This window comes from Monodon monoceros, unplaced genomic scaffold (assembly GCF_005190385.1).
Source record: "Monodon monoceros isolate NGI ecotype Baffin Bay Population unplaced genomic scaffold, NGI_Narwhal_1 Super_Scaffold_11, whole genome shotgun sequence".
NCBI classification, from domain to species: Eukaryota; Metazoa; Chordata; class Mammalia; order Artiodactyla; family Monodontidae; genus Monodon; species Monodon monoceros.
The window spans coordinates 27,701,218-27,718,445 of NW_021703767.1; the positions used below are offsets into that span (position 1 = coordinate 27,701,218).

Below are 17,228 nucleotides of genomic sequence, written 5' to 3' on the forward strand. Positions count from 1 at the left end.
TATCTTAGGCTTCGAGGGCTGTATCATTTTCGTTGCAATGACTGATCTCTGCCGTTGCTGCACAAAGGCAGCCATATGTAAATGAATGAGCATGCCTATGTTTCAATAAAACTTTATTTATAAAAACAAGTGGTAGGCTGGAGCACAGGCCAAGTGTGCTGACATCTAATTGAGTAGAAGAGAGAAATCCATGTGATAAGAAACAGAGACATAGGAAACAGATAAAAAAGGTACAGGTATAATAAGACGTTTATGTCTGAAGTCTTATGTTTACAGAATGATAAATATGATTTTTAAATAGTTTTAAGCTGAACTTCAAATACAAAAATTTAATTATTTCTTATGGTTATGTTATGTCATTCTTGTGCAATTTATCTTGATTTTGTAGAGAGGCTTATGCCGAAAGTCCAATCCAGCCACTAAGCAAATTATTTAACCTTCAGCAAACAAGTACCTTCCTAGCTTCAGCGTCTTTATATGAAAAATGAGATACTACTACCTTCCTTACACAGTGGTTAAGAGGATTAAATGAGGTAAGCCTTCAAGTATCTAGTGTAATTTTTATAATTTGCATTCAAAGACATATAATTATTCTGAAATTCGATGTTAAGTTCACTAAATCAAAACATATCCTAGAAACAACTCAAACATAGTATGTCCAAAGCCAACTTTATTCATTCTCTTAAGAGTCCCAAAAGCCAAAGACAGAACTAGTAAGTCAGGCAGCCTTAATGCTTCTATTTCCTTCTTCCCACTCATCTAATAGTTACCAAGTCCTTGATTTCATTTCCTTTACCATCTTATATACCCTCTCTTTCATATTCATTGTACTTCTGCCTTAGTTGAGGCTCTCGCCCTCTCTTCCCTGTCTATCTCCTCTAGCATTCTTCATTTCAATCTTTACTCCTTTCCAGTTCATCTTCTAGTATACGACTGCCAGAATGATTTTCCAAAACCTGATCAAGCCAAACTTACACCAACTTTACAATGGTACCAATGCATTAGAATGGTGCATAAGCTTCTTCACAGTCTAACAACAAATCCTGTTGGCTTCATCACTTCCACCTAACCCTGTTCCTCATAACTTAGCCACAATGGATTTATCTTCATTTTCTGTTGTATACTTCCCATGCCTTTTCATATGATATTCCTTTGTCTGGAATGTTTTTCTCTCTTCTCTACAAGGCATTAAACTCTTATTTATCCATCAAGATCCAGATCAGTGTTTATCTTATCTCTTAAGCTTCTCCCCAACAATTCCAGGCATATTATTTTGCATATTTCTCATAATAATACTTATTCTGAAATATAAAAATTATCTGTGTACATCACTCACCAGATTGAATTCTCTTAGGATAAATAATAGGTCTTATTTATCTTTGCATCCCTCAGAATCTGACACTCAGTAAATACTCAATGTAAAAAAAAAGAAAAACCTTAAAGGAACACTAAAATAATCCTCCTGAGGTTTTATTTAAATCCCTATGTGAAACAACAAAGTGTGGCTGGTTTACTAACCTAAAATGATAAAAGAAACACATTCTACCATTTTATAGATGTCTTAGAATAACCATCAAGTTTTTTTGGTTGTATTTATGTTTAAAACAGTTTTACCAAAATATTTCAATATCCCAACACTGTAACGTTTTTACATTAAAAATTGCTTTAACTCATTCAATGCAAAATTTTATATAATTATATAAAACTGTACTTTTTTAAACTGAAATATATATAATTCAGGTCTTCCTTCTCAGGGGTTGATTAAAAACCTTTTGAAACTGACCAAATTAAGAATACAATCCTTAATGGATACAAACCATCAACAATTCAAGTCTTAAAATACACTCAAATGCAGCAAAATCAGCTAAGAGAAAAATAACAAGATCACAAGCCTCTAATATTCACATTCAAAAATTCCAAAAACATACTGCAGACTACAATTAACATATACTATGTAGTTCTACTGAAAGAAAACATTTCACCAGTACACCTACTTAAAGTTTTTTAAAGTACACATAAACCAAGTAACCTATATAGATTCAAAAATCATACTCTTGAATACCTTTATATATTTTATAGAAAAAAACTGCAACTTAGAAGTTCACAATCTATAGTCATGTTAATAGCTAAATAAAATCTAATCAGAAATAAGTATAAAGATGGAATTTGTAATTTTATACATAACGGTTAGCTGACTCAAGAAACATTAACAAAGTACTCCAGGTATCTAGAGAGTAAACTGGTGGGGGAAAAAAAAAACTTGCTAAAAAGATTTCTTAAAGTTTGTAACAACAATAATATTTCAGCACATAGATAGTAAAAATATTTGAGGAAAAAAATTCCATTGACTAGGTGAAAAAAACGATATTATACTACAATGAATCCTTTAACATTATGTACACCAAATATACTATTTATAAAAACTCAGAAAAATCTATTTTTTCTGGAATAATAATGATGATAATTCATCATTTAGGCCCTCTTCTGTCATCAAAAGAGGGAATGGCAGAATAAGAAATCTAAATATAAAAATGTAATTATTCTGATCTCAGTTTAAGAACATTTCTGGTTCATCATCTGTAAAACTTAAGATCCTTAAAGAAGAAGGGATAAAGAATTGAGTGTATTTTCCCACCTCAAGGGAATAGACCCAGATTATAAACATCATCATGACACCCCATCAGAATTAATAGTCAATCACTTATATATGAGTCTGGATAACTGCCCCAATGTAAGACAAAATGATAAAGTAAACACATACTATGTACATTCAACTTACTAGTAAACATTCTCTTCTATAATGTGATATCAATTCTTCATCATGTCCTCTGTATGGGCCTTTGGACAAGAGTTCTTTGTTATTCTGATAAGCACAGATAAGGAACAGCAAAGAATCTATATAACTTAAAAAAAAAAAGTATAGCATTACTATTTTATCTTTGTAAAAAAAGGTCAATTACAATTTTAAAGCATTTTAAGTATACATTTAAATTTTGATTATCCAGAACAACATTAAAATAAAAAGTATCATCTGATGATACACTGTACGCCTGAAGGCATCTTTTGAGTAACAGCCACATCTGAAACCAGCAGATAGTTGTCTTAAAAGTAAAACAAACAAAAAACAGAGCTAGGAATTAAGAAAAAACTGAGAAAAAGGCCATAATTGATGAATTCAGAGTTCCTTCTGTCTTCCTTGGTATTTATTTCCATTTAGACTCAAAATTAACACTGATGTGAAAGTCAACGATCTTTTTTTTTTTTTTTTTTTTGCAGTACGTGGGCCTCTCACTGCCGCGGCCTCCCCCGTTGCGGAGTACAGTCTCCAGATGCGCAGGCTCAGCTGCCATGGCTCACGGGCCCAGCCGCTCCGTGGCATGTGGGATCTTCCCGGACCGGGGCACGAACCCGCGTCCCCTGCATCGGCAGGCGGACTCTCAGCCACTGTGCCACCAGGGAAGCCCAATGATCTACTTTTTTTTTTTTTTTGCAGTACGCGGGCGTCTCACTGCTGTGGCCTCTCCCATTGCGGAGCACAGGCTCCGGACGTGCAGGCTCAGCGGCCATGGCTCACGGGCCCAGCCGCTCCGCAGCATGTGGTATCTTCCCGTACCAGGGCACGAACCCGTGTCCCCTGCATCGGCAGGCGGACTCTCAACCACTGCGCCACCAGGGAAGCCCGCAACGATCTACTTTTTAAACAACATAATGTCATTTTTGTTTGAGGGAAGGATCAGATTACTTTGTTCCTTTATAACGAACAGCACTCGATTCATTCAGTGACTCTTTTTTAGTCAGGTTTTTTTCTATGTGAGGGCACAGTTCTACTCATTGAGAAAAATGTAAGAGGGGAGAATATCCAAAGGAGATGGGTGAAGTAGAAGGGAAAAAATGCTTCTAAATCTGGGAAATCTAGTGGGATACAAACAGACAAAAGAAAACACTAACATAAAAGGCAGGCAGGGTTAGGCCTTTGTTTTATAGTTAATATTAATATGTTATTGATATAAGTCTAGACCTTAAGAAGTTCAAACTAGGGGCTTCCCTGGTGGCGCAGTGGTTGAGAGTCCGCCTGCCGATGCAGGGGACACGGGTTCATGCCCCGGTCTGGGAAGATCCCACATGCCGCAGAGCCTGCGCGTCCGGAGCCTGTGCTCTGCAACGGGAGAGGCCACAACAGTGAGAGGCCCGCGTACAGCAAAAAAAAAAACAAAAAAAAAAACAAAAATAAAACAGAAGTTCAAACTAGGTTTTAAAAAGGGAATATGGGAAAAATGTTTGAGTACTATATTTGTCTCTAAAATGATTATTCTTCTCCTAACATGCTGTAGGAAAAAATATATACAGCTACATATTTGTATAACTGAAATATGAAAGATATTTTAAGATATTTCCTATGTGTCAGATTTTCCAATCATAATGTATCTTCTCACAAATTCAGAAAAATGCAACGTCCTAAAAAATGAAATACTGTACAGAAACAATGTTTACTGCCAATCAGTGTTACTGTTTATTAATTTCAGGTGCTCAGAAACAAGTCTATAGTCCAAATGTTAAATGTAGAATTATGTGGAAATTAATGTACACATTAATAACAAATCAAACATAAAAAATAAGTTCTTTTAAGTTATGTTTTGAAAACAGCTTTTCCGAGGAATTTGTTTTTGAGAAAACTTAGGGTATGAAATCTTATTTTGAAATAATATGGGTATAGTCTCAGCTAAAGCTTTTTTTGTTTAAAGAGTGATAATATTAAATGTTGTTTTACGTCACTAAGTTGAATTAGTTTGCTGGCACATCTACCTTCCCTATTATAGCTATTAAGTTTCCTGTTGAAAGGTCTCCCCTGAATGACATCCATATCTGGCTTTCTAGACCTGAGTCATCGCTCTGAGAATAGCTCTGAAACTATGAACATGTTCCAATTTTCTAGTGAAGTACACAAAACGTTCTACATTTTATCAACGTTTAAAGTGCTTACATTTCAAGTAATCAGAATAAAATTCAGCAGTCCAGTTACCAAATTCTTATTTAAGATAAAATAAGACTATGTAGCCTGATAGATTCTCTTTATCTTCCATTTTTACTGCTGTAAAATTATGGTTCCTAAAAACATGATTTCATTTCACTACTCAGAGAAGTAATAATGACCCATCAATAAATAATTCAATTTATGGCTTTCAAGTGCTAAGTTTTCATTAAAAACAAGTTTGACAGAACCTTTTGGCAATGTTTTATACACTGCTAGTAACGGTAACCGCTATATTTAAAGTGGTAAAATTAACATTTCTTTTTACAATATTCCATAAATATTATTTGTCACCATTACTAATTTTCTAGCTGACCTTTCACATTTGCTATGCTAAGAATATTCACTTTACCAACAAGAACATATTTAAGAATAAGCAAATTATGAAATTTAAACGTAATTCCAAGTTATACTTAAAGTCCTTTAACAAATGTTAACTCAGAAAAGCTAATGTAGAAGCTATGCAGAGAGCAAGAAAATGACAGGTTCATCTTGTTAATTCTTATTGAGATAATGAATACATTTTGTCCTTTTCTGATTTCATTAAATTATACAAGAATACAGAGGTCTCTATCTCAATTTTTCTCTCCCTAGTTAGTCATGTGACCTTGACAAAGTTATTGCAGCACTGTGGAGCCCAGTTTCTTTACCTATAAAATGGAAATACCTTTTAGATACTCTATTCAATTGTAAGACCATATTAATATTTTTCTCAGAAAACTTAATCTCCAAAATCCTAAAGCTAATTAGAATATCCCTATTAAATAAAACTTTGACCAAAATATTAATAAAATAGAGCTACTGATCAAAACAGTTTTCTATTTCAGTAACCAAAGTAAATTATCTTAAAAGTACACAATCACTAGGACTTTAATAATTTGTATCCAAGTATTAACATTACTTTTTACTTTTGTGTGATAACTTTTAAGATTGTGATAAGTGTAAGAATGATGGCATTGTGTACTGTCCAACGAACAGAGCAGCACTGTCCAACAGAACTTCCTGCAATAATGGAAGTGGTGTATCTGTGCTGGCCAGAACAGTAGCCACTAGTCACACGTAACTACTGAACATTCAAAATGTGGCTAGTATGATTGAGAAACCGAATTCTTAGCTTTAAAAATTTTAATTAATTTATATTTAAATTTTTGCATGTGGCTGGTGGCCACCATGTTGGACAGCATAGCTCTAGAAGTAATGTTGCATGTTGGCATTTAAAAAAAACAACATTATTACCTCAAGTGGAGGTTTCTTATACTTTACACAATAAAAAATAAAAGGAAAAAAAAGAAAGAAATCAATATCCCTTTTACTTGGCGGCAGTATTACAGTGTATTTTAAATACAGCACATAAAAAAATCCTTAGTCAAGTAAATTAATGTTAAAGGCTATGAATTGAGAAATACATGTATAATAAGTAAATACACATTAATGAATAATCTATAATGGTCAATAAATCAATATGTATCCTTTTCTTCTCGGTAACAGTGATTGCAATTTAAAAAGCAGAAATTCCTTTAAAACCATCTATAATTTGTATGAGAAGTAATCTAAAATATTTACAGTCGCAGTATTTAGAAGACAAGTGATTAGTTTTCTACAGCTATATTTTTTATAGTACCTCGAAGTTCAGAGAAAGAGATTAGAAACACTATCTCTAATTTGAAGTCAAGATTAAACTCAGAAAGAACAGGAAAAAGGCTAGTGACTGGAAGGGTATATGGGAACTCTTTGTATTAATTTTGCAATTTCTCTGTAAATCTAAGACTGTTCTAAAATAAAACATTTATTGAAAATATACACTGTGAAAAAAACCTTTTCTATAGATGAGGTCACATCTGAATAGAATACAAAAATTAAGCTCTCCTTTTCATGTGTGTCCATCTTGCCTTACCTTTCTCTTTGAAAATTTTCTAGTCCAATTATGAGATACATGGTTGTTTCCCTGAATTTTCTATAATCCTGATGCCATTCCTGTAGGTGAAAGAAAATAGTAAAAGTATATAGATATTAAAACTACAATGAAAACTGCTTATAAATACATTGTTTTGATAACTGTTTGAATTAACAGAAGCAAAGAGTTCATAATTAAAGATAAACTAGACCTAAATCAAGACTTTACTGTCTTACATACAAAACTATTTATCGGTATAATAATAAATGTAAAAATTATTAGACATTGATGAGAAATTAAACAACAATGACTCACTAGAAGAAAACAGAAATACAAAGGCAAGATAATCAGTCAGGTAGGTCATCTCTCTCTCTCAAAAATTCTTCATTGTAAAATTTTATTATTAAGATATCATTATAGAATATTTGGGGTGCATGTATCTTTTCAAATTAGTGTTTTCATTTTTTCCAGACATATACAGAGGAGTGAATTGCTGGATTATATTGATGGTTCTATTTTCATTTTTTTGAGGAACCTCCATACTGTTACCCATGGGGAGAGGGAAAGGAGGAGTGCGATAGGGGTACAGGATTACAAAATACAAACTACTATGTATAAAATAGATAAGCAGCAAGGATATATTGTATAGCACAGGGAATTATAGCTATTATCTTGTAATAACTTTTAATGGAGTATAATCTGTGAACATACTGAACCTATGCTGTACACGTGAAACTAATATAACGTAAAGCAAATACACTTAAATTTAAAAAGTATTATTATAGATCTACATCACATTGAAGGCAGAAGGTAAATGAAGCTAATTCCTCTAATAGGAAGCAAAGCTTGAAGACTGTTATTTGAAGCACAGTTTTAAGGAACTGAAAGAAAAAAAAAATGTTACATCATAATAAAATTATTTAACCTTTTAATTTTCCCAAATTTGTGTTAAATTTTAAATGTGGTTGCTGAATACTCTTTTCAGCTGAGCTATGGTGCAAAAGATAGATGCATTTCACATTTCAACAGCCTCTCCCTCCAAAACAACTCACAATTATTAGCATGTAATGTGACTAAATGATTCAGAACTCACAACTTATAACTCTAGAAAATGACTTAAAAAAATAAAATCAAGATTTTTTTCTTAATAAAAATTGATTCAAGGAAAATCATAACTAAAATTCAATACAGGACTAACCTAAAGGAGATAGTGATGATAGAAGTGTGAAAGCTTTTATATACATATTATTATAAGTAAATGAAAATAAGAAACATACAGGCCAGTTATTGACCAGCTACATTCTACTTGAATATGAATCATTTTAATTTTTAATTTTAAAAGGCATAATTTCCACACTATTAGTAGACCTTAATAACAAATAAAGGTAAAATTGTCTTGCAAGCATAAAGTTAACTTTTCTGGGGGAAGTATTCAAATTGCCACTCTATTGTCATTAGAATCACCTTAGAAGTTGTTAAGTAGGTAAACTTTTTCTTTAAAGGGTTAGACAATAAATGTTTCAGGCTTTGCAGGCCATGCAGTCTCTGTTGCAGTTACTCATCTCTGCGGTTGTAGTGTGAAAGTGCTGATATGCAATACCTAAACAAATGGCTTGTGTTCCAATAAAACTTTATTTAAAAAAGCAGGTGGTGAGCTGGATTTGGTCTGCGGGCAAGGTCTGCTGATGTGTGACTTAGAGCAAGACAAAGATATGTGGGATATACAGAATCCAAAAACATGTCATGTAAATACCTATAAGACTTAGTGGCTCTGCAGTTAGAAAAAATATGAGACGTTTTCATAATAAAAATATGCTGAAGCCAATCTGATGAAGCATGCTTGTAGAGAGACTGTAGAATCAAATCACAATTAAAAAATCAAGTCCCGGGGCTCCCCTGGTGGCACAGTGGTTGAGGGTCCGCCTGCCGATGCAGGGGACGCAGGTTCGTGCCCCGGTCCAGGAGGATCCCGCATGCCGCGGAGCGGCTGGGTCCCTGGGCCGTGGCCGCCAGGCCTGCGCGTCCGGAGCCTGTGCTCCGCGGCGGGAGGGGCCGCAGCGGTGAGAGGTCCGCATACCGCAAAGAAAAAAAAAAAAAAATCAAGTCCCATGTTACTTGAATCTTGGAGACAAGGGTAGAGTTAGCAACCAATTTGCCTGCCATCTCTGGCATGTATTGTGTGTCCATTTATTTGTGGCTGTGTTCCTAGATTTTCTATTCTGCTTTATTGCTCGAATTTACCTATTCTTATGCTAATATTATTATAAAGCATAAAGGTTAAGATAATTTGTATTGATTTCAAGTAAAACAGCCTTCCTACCTCGTTCTTCTTCAAGAATGTCAGGACTAGAGTGAGATCTTTGCATTTCCATAAGATTTTTGAATCAGCTTATTAAAGCTCCATAAAACAACTTGCTAGAAGTCTGACAGAAACTGCACAGTATCAATAAACCATTTTGGGGAAAACTGACATCTTTACAATACCAAGTTTCCCAAACATGATACGATACATATATCCATTTGTTTAGGTCTTCTTTATAATGTCTCCTAAAGGCATGCACAATTTTTGCTAAATTTGCTTCTAGGTACTCCACAGTTTGGGTACTACTAAAAATGCTGTTATTCTTTAGAATTTCTATCTGATTATTTGTTACTGGTATAAAGGAATAAAACTGATATTTGACATAAGACTTGTATGTTACAGAGCTCTCTTATTATCTTTATTTATCTCCAATAAAATTATCTGTAGATTTTGTATTTTCTAGGTATAAAATCTGCAAATAATGAAAACTTTGTTTCTTCTTTTGCAATCTCTTACTTTTTGCTTTATTTTTTGTTGCCTTACTGTCCTTCAATTTCCAGTACAATGCTGAATAGAAGTGGTAATGGCATACATGCCTGTCTTTTTCTTGATCACAAAAGGAAAGCTTTCAATGTTCAGATTTCTTTATGATATTTGTTTTTGTTTTTCAAGACACTCTTTAGTAGATTAAAGTCGCTACCTTGTTTCTCCAAAGAAGATATACAGATTGCCAAGAAACACATGAAAGGATGCTTAACATCACTAATCGTTAGAGAAATGCAAATCAAAACTACAATGAGGTATCACCTCACACCAGTCAGAATGGCCATCATCAAAAAATCTACAAACAATAAATGCTGGAGAGGGTGTGGAGAAAAGGGAACCCTCTTGCACTGCTGGTGGGAATGTAAATTGATACAGTCACTATGGAGAACAGTATGGAGGTTCCTTAGAAAACTAAAAATAGTACTATCATATGACCCAGCAATCCCACTACTGGGCATATACCCTGAGAAAACCGTAATTCAAAAAGAGTCATGTACCACAATGGTCATTGCAGCTCTATTTACAATAGCCAGGACATGGAAGCAACTTAAGTGTCCATCGACAGATGAATGGATAAAGAAGATGTGGCACATATATACCATGGAATATTACTCAGCCATAAAAAGAAACGAAACTGTTATTTGTAGTGAGGTGGATGGACCTAGAATCTGTCATGCAGAGTGAAGTAAGTCAGAAAGAGAAAAACAAATACTGTATGCTAATACACCTATATGGAATCTAAAAAAAAAAAGGTTCTCAAGAACCTAGAGGTAGGACAGGAATAAAGATGCAGACGTAGAGAATGGACTTGAGGACATGGGGAGGGGGAAGGGTAAGCTGGGACAAAGTGACAGAGTGGCATGGACATATATACACTACCAAATGTAAAACAGATAGCTAGTGGGAAGCAGCTGCATAGCACAGGGAGATCAGCTCGGTGCTTTGTGTCCACCTAGTGGGGTGGGATAGGGAGGGTGGGAGGGAGACACAAGAGGAAGGAGATATGGGGATATATATACATATAGCTGATTCACTTTGTGAATAGCAGAAACTAACACAACATTGTAAAGCAATTATACTCCAATAAAAATATTTAAAAAATACAACACAAAACAAAAAATAAGTGGAGAAAAATAAACGACGATTATATTATAAAAAAAAATGACTGTTTTCTGTATCCTTCCTTTTATCTGTTAATGTAGTGAATTACACTAATTGTTTAAGGGAATATAAAGTAATTAAGTTTGTAAATGAGAGCAGTCATTAATCAAAGGCACTCATGAAAGCAAGTTAAAATTTACCAAATTTATAAGTTTTTGAAAAGACAATGTATAAAGTTAAATTTAAAAGCTTGAAAAAATACTAGGTGTTTGAATTGGTAACTTAAAAAAATATTAGTTTTAAACCAAACTTAACACAAAGAGAATTTTTTGCACAAAAATTACCACAGGCATGATACGAGTACTCGTGTGTGCTCGAGATCTCTCACACAACACTGTCCAATAATGACAAATATATATGGCATACAATGATTAAAACGAATTTCTAACTTCCCCCCAAAATATCTGATGAAGCAAAGAAAAAATATAGCATGGCTTCACTGTAGTACAGTATTTAAGAACATAGATTCTGTTAACAAAGTTGTGATGTGAAGCTATGAGAACTTTAGGCAAGTTACTTCAACACTCTATGTCAAATTTTCTCACGTGCTTAGCTGTACTGAAATGAAAGATTACTGAATTAAACAATTCCTCAATCTACAGTTCAACCTCTCAAAAGGCACATTACCTCATACTCCTCCAAGTTTACTTCTTCAGGTTTTATCATTTCAATTTTGGCTTGAGCAACTTTCATTATGTTGTGACACCTTCAAATAAAAGAAAGGTATTTCTAAATCAAAAGCAAACTCCGTAAAAACTGAAAAACATGTGTTATACAAAACTAGACTACCCAACACATATGAAAATGAAATCCACTATCACTGAGTAATATTTTTTTGAGGAAACAACTTTCAAATACTTAAGTGAAAAATGTGTTTTTTGGACAATACCAGATAGTAACAAAATATATAAAGAAGACAGAAGCAATAATTCTAATTCAAATTTACCATGTTATATTTATTGATACATATGGCTTTTAAATTATATTCTATTAATAAAGATGGAATATGTAAAAAAAATTTAAAAATTTATAATGTATTATTAAGTAAGCTCCAGAGACATGAAATCTTATTTTCCCCCAAATGGTATTATTCATAAATAGTAAAAAGGAATCCAAAATGTGCCTATCATTTCAGGTAGGAATGGAAACATTTCAATAGATTTTATGATCAGAACCATTGCTAAAGAATCTCCCCAAAATATATTTAGTTATCACACACATTTTACTCTGGATTTCAAGCACAAGAGAAATTAGATTTCTTAAAACAAACTATTTTTAGTTGCCAGGGCAAATAACTGCAAAAGACTGAAAAATCAACGTGAGTACTCCATAAGTATCTTCCCCAAATTCAATAGCATATACTCATTGGAACATAGTACACTGACAGTCCAGATAATGAGGGTTATAGCTTCTGAGCTCTTCACAGTTATATGTAACAAAATAAGTGATGCCAACCTTACTACTAATAAAAATATTAATAGCCAATACTCACTGAGCATTTACTGTCTACCAGATAATGCTCAAAACCATTTACCTGTATTATTTCACTTAATCCTAAATTTCACAGCAGACACATGGTGAGGCAGAAATTAAACCTGGATGCTTTGTTTTCCCTCATACTCTTCTCTACTCACATATTTTTAATTCACTATTTTTGAGACATTCATGAAAGGATAATCATTTACTTCAGAATTAAAATGTGTTTACAATGAACTCCAAGATAGTAAAAATGTTTCTGTATTCTAAAATAACTTTTCAGTACTTTGGATCTTTACCTAAGGCCTAAATTTTTTTAAATAGTATTCATTCTAACTAGATTAAATTTAAATTTTTAACATTAGTAAATAGTTTTATAGGAGTTTCTAAGAGAAAACAGTTTTTGGTAAACCAAAATTAATTTAACCATTCTAAGCCTTCTCTTTATGTCAGGAGATGTTTAATTACTTTATTTGTACATATAATTACTTTTCTCCAGTGGTTCTCACACAAGGGTGATTTTGCTCCCTCAGGGGATATTTGGCAGTATTTGGAGACAGTATGGGTTGTCACCAGTTGGAGAGTACTACTGGCATTTTGGGTAGAGGCCAGGAACATTACTAAATATCCTACAAATTACAGGACAGCCCCCTCAAAAACAAAAAATTATTTGGCCCCAAATATCCATAGTGGAGAGGCTGAGAAATTCAAATATTAAGTCCCAAAAGGGCAGTGATAATTATACTCTTCTGTGTATCTTTACATTGCCTAGCTCAGTACCTTAGTTCACAATTAAAATGTACTAAAGCGATCTAAATTATTTTTACTTCAAACTTTTAAAGGTCATGATTATAAATCTCAAATAAATTACAAAGCAATTGTTCACATTAAGTGAAGTCAAATTTTGTACTGCATTTATTGAAATATGTCTGTGTGTGTGTAAAATAAACATTCAAAAATTGCACTGGGAACTATAAAAAAGACAAGGACAATTTGAGCATACCGAATAAGATATTAAACATTTTCAAATTACCTTTCATCAAAACTCAAATTTCTATCTCCAAATTGTTCTAGCAATGTTTTCTCAATGATTTTCTTTGGAGCCTGATTCTGGATAAAGTAGACTACTACATGATGTAATCGATAGTCTGTTTCTGGTGGGGTATCTTCTTGGGCCAATTTAACCAACCTTGAATATTCCAACTTAATTGCCTAGAAAATACAAGACAATGTCAATCTTGGTTAATTATAATAATTAAAATCTTTCAATATTATAACTTAATTATCCTTACAGTGAAATATGCTTTTTTCCTTTTAAAATATTACAAATAAGGTAGTAGTACATCTAAGCATATTGTCCCATGTTCCATAGTTTAAATACATCTTAAGCTTACCATGTGAGTAACTTCGTAAAACTTAGCAGAGCCTGGTCAAAGTCTATTCAGAGGCATAAGACAGAGATACTAGGTATACCACCTAACCTACGCTCAGTTTGATGTACCCCTCTAATGTTTCAAATTCTAGGGCTGAACTGCAGTTCCCTAGAATACCCATATCTGAAAGAAAATGGCTGGCTCTTAAATGCATAACATCACCACAATTAACTTCAACTGCAGAGCTGACAAATAAGGGATGAAAAGCAAGTTTTTTATTTACCATAAAATAAAATTTTCATTGTTTCAAAAATATTTGAATTTTATCAGTGTAATGATTATTAATGCATAATATCACTATTACTACCTTGATACGTGAGCTTACTTTTTCTTTACAAACACCTTAGAATTCATATTATAATGGGAAACAATAAATACTAATGCATGTTCCCACACATAAGCAAATGATTTGAAAAATATCTGCTCATAAAGAAATGTGTACAGTTATATATAAAATACTACTATAAATAAGAAGCCCATATAGTTAAACATAACACTTTAAAAATATTCATTTATATTAGACACATCTAAATTCTAACTCTGCTAACCATAAAACATTTGGGGCTACATGCAAAATATATTTTACAAAAAGTCCATTCTACTGGAAAGGGTTTTTCTCTTTTCTTTTAAATGCATGCCTTTCTTAAGCAATTCTTGGCCATCCAGAAACTACCACCTATGGGGCTGTATCTTATAGAATTGAGAAAACGTAACTGAAAAACAGTAAATGAAATATTCTAGTTATATATTCTTAGGGGAGCTAATAAGTCCTTTCTATTGATATATAGCTTAGCATTATAAATAGAGTAAGATAATTACTCTATAGCTAAAATAAATTATTCCAATTTTATTTTCAATATACATGTCATTCTAAAGTGTTACTGCTGTGGTTAAAAACAGCCATGAAAATTAACTATATTTAGTCATGTAAGACTATCATGGCTCACTTTACTGCATGTTTTGCTTATAAACTCTTTAATCTTCCCAATTTGAGATTAAAAATTTTTCCAATTTGAAACAAAGGCACATGATCATTTAATAACTGAACTATACGGAATTTGAGAATAAGTGTAAAAGAAAAACAAATAACTGTTCTTCCTTATTATGGCCCTTAGACAATGATTGCCATAGGCTATTAGAAGGTTTTTGGATATTTAAGTATTTCAGATGTCATCCTTTTGGCCGAAATTAGTATGACCAGAATAAAATAAATTTGTCTCTTAAATAATATTATAGGTTTAGACATAAGGAATTACAACACTAAATGATTATCCATTCCCCCCCCGCCGCCTTCAAAACACAGGCTGTGATTTTTTTTATAAATAGTAAATAGATTTCTATTAGAGCTAGAATATACATCGCCTTTAACTCTACGATTATGTTTATCTCTTGATTTTTCTCTATTTAAGATTCTCCCAATTTTAATGAGTAAATGCCAAAGTTATAATCTATAAGTGTTTTATTAAACCAGTAGAGGTAGAAAGGTACTTCTAAATAGGAGCAATTTTTCAACCACAAAATACCACATTTTATCAGCATAAATTAATTTATCAACTATTTTTTTTGTTTATGAACTTCCTTCTCAAGAAATTTCCTGACTTCTACAGTATACTGCAACCATACATATTCCTTCAGAGTTTCAACAAGGTGTTCCACACTGGTATATTTAGGAGAGCTGTACACAATCTACTGTTAACATTTAACATGGTCCTACTAATCAGGCTCAGTGTTAACCTATTTAGCTTTATTTCCTGTTACTCTTCTACCCAGATCAGGTTCGACTCCCCACAAATGCACACGTGTTTGCTCCTTAAGTTCTCTACATGCATGATGTCCTTGATCATTCCCCATCTAGCCACACATGACTCATTCAATGAGACTAGTTAAAGTCTCTCTCTTTTGAAATCTTCTTCCAAACGATTTCTACTTAGACTTTTTTCGACTTTTCTAAATCATACGATAAAACATATTCTAAATTTATAACTTCTTACAGACTATTTTGATGTAAGTATATGTATACACTAGAAAATGTCAAAAATACAAACATACAGTATACTCTGGAGGCAGTAAGATCTAAGGGAAAATCAGCTGGAGTAAAATTCAGAAAGCTAGGTATATCATTTTATTTTTAAAATTGTTTATTTTAAAAACTGATAGTGTACTACGAGATGAAGAAAAACTACTTCAAATTCCAGAGGGTCAGAATCATATAGGTTATATTCTTTGAGCACAATGTAATATAAATAGGAATTAAAAATAAAGATAATTCCCAAATTAAACACTTAGGAATTTTAAAATACTGTTCTAAATTATTCTTGGACCAAAGGAATCAAAATTATATTAATACTGGGAATATGAGATCTCAAAACCTAAAAGACACAGCCAGATTGGTAAAGGAAAATTCCAGCTTAAGCAATACAGAATAACATTTACTTCAAGAAGCTAGAAAAAGAAAATAAACCAAAATAAAGTAGAAGAAATTAAATAATGTGGCAATTAGATAAAGACCACCAAAGGCTTTTTCTTTCCAAAAAGCTGAATGGAAGACCAAAAAATGGAGAAATCAACAGCAGAAATAAGGAAGGTGGTAATACCAAAAATACAGGAAAAAGTTTTAAAATCTATAAAAGAATAATACATAACTTTATGCCAATAAACTATAACATCTTCATTAAACAGATGATCATCTAGGAAACTATAAGTTATCAGAATTACTTTAAGAGGCAGAAAAACTGAAGAGATGCAGAAAAAATATAGATAATTGAAAAGGTTGCCTAAGATCTATGCCCAATAAAGAAATCAGGCCCATTCTGTTTCAGAGCTCTGCTGTCATGTCAGATCTTCAAAGACAAGATGATTCCTATATCTAAACTGCTCTGAACCTGAAAAAGGGGAAAGCCTCCTTAATGATTATATACAACTAGTATAATCTGATATCAAAAATTGACAAATATTTTTTAAAAAAGGAAGTATAGATCAATTTTGTCAGTAAACATAGATGCCAAGACCCACATCTTAGGGGAGCTTGTGTACATAAAAAAAAACTACCTTGTGTACATAAAGAATATATAGGAACAGATAGTGTTTACAATGATTAAAAAAAAGATAGACGAATGCTAAGATCCTTACTTTGCAAGGATTAAGGAGAAATCTGTTCAGCATCTCAAATAGATGCATTAAAAAATTATCTAAATTCCAATACCAGCCAGTTTAAAAGAAAACTCTTAACTGTAACTTTAAGAAAGTGCTTTTAAATTTATGAGAGGAGCTGTAAAAAACCAATACTTCACATTCTATTTAATAATAAAACACTAGAAACATTCACATTACACTCAGGAACTAAACAAAGGAGTTTACTACCATTATTTTGTTATTTATATTCTGAAA

The 17,228-nt window shown here is 32.7% G+C and overlaps 1 protein-coding gene across 2 annotated transcripts in view; it reads right to left on the reverse strand.

The window, feature by feature from the left end:
• USP25 (ubiquitin specific peptidase 25) overlaps positions 1-17,228 on the reverse strand; it is a 140,952-nt gene that overhangs the window by 2,918 nt on the left and 120,806 nt on the right. For both annotated transcript variants that reach the window (XM_029214127.1, XM_029214128.1), the window contains 4 exons: positions 13,442-13,620; positions 11,560-11,638; positions 6,924-7,003; positions 2,780-2,903 (listed from right to left, as the gene is read on the reverse strand). In XM_029214127.1, the coding sequence (XP_029069960.1) occupies positions 2,780-2,903; positions 6,924-7,003; positions 11,560-11,638; positions 13,442-13,620 (462 nt within the window). The remainder of the gene's footprint in view (positions 1-2,779; positions 2,904-6,923; positions 7,004-11,559; positions 11,639-13,441; positions 13,621-17,228) is intronic.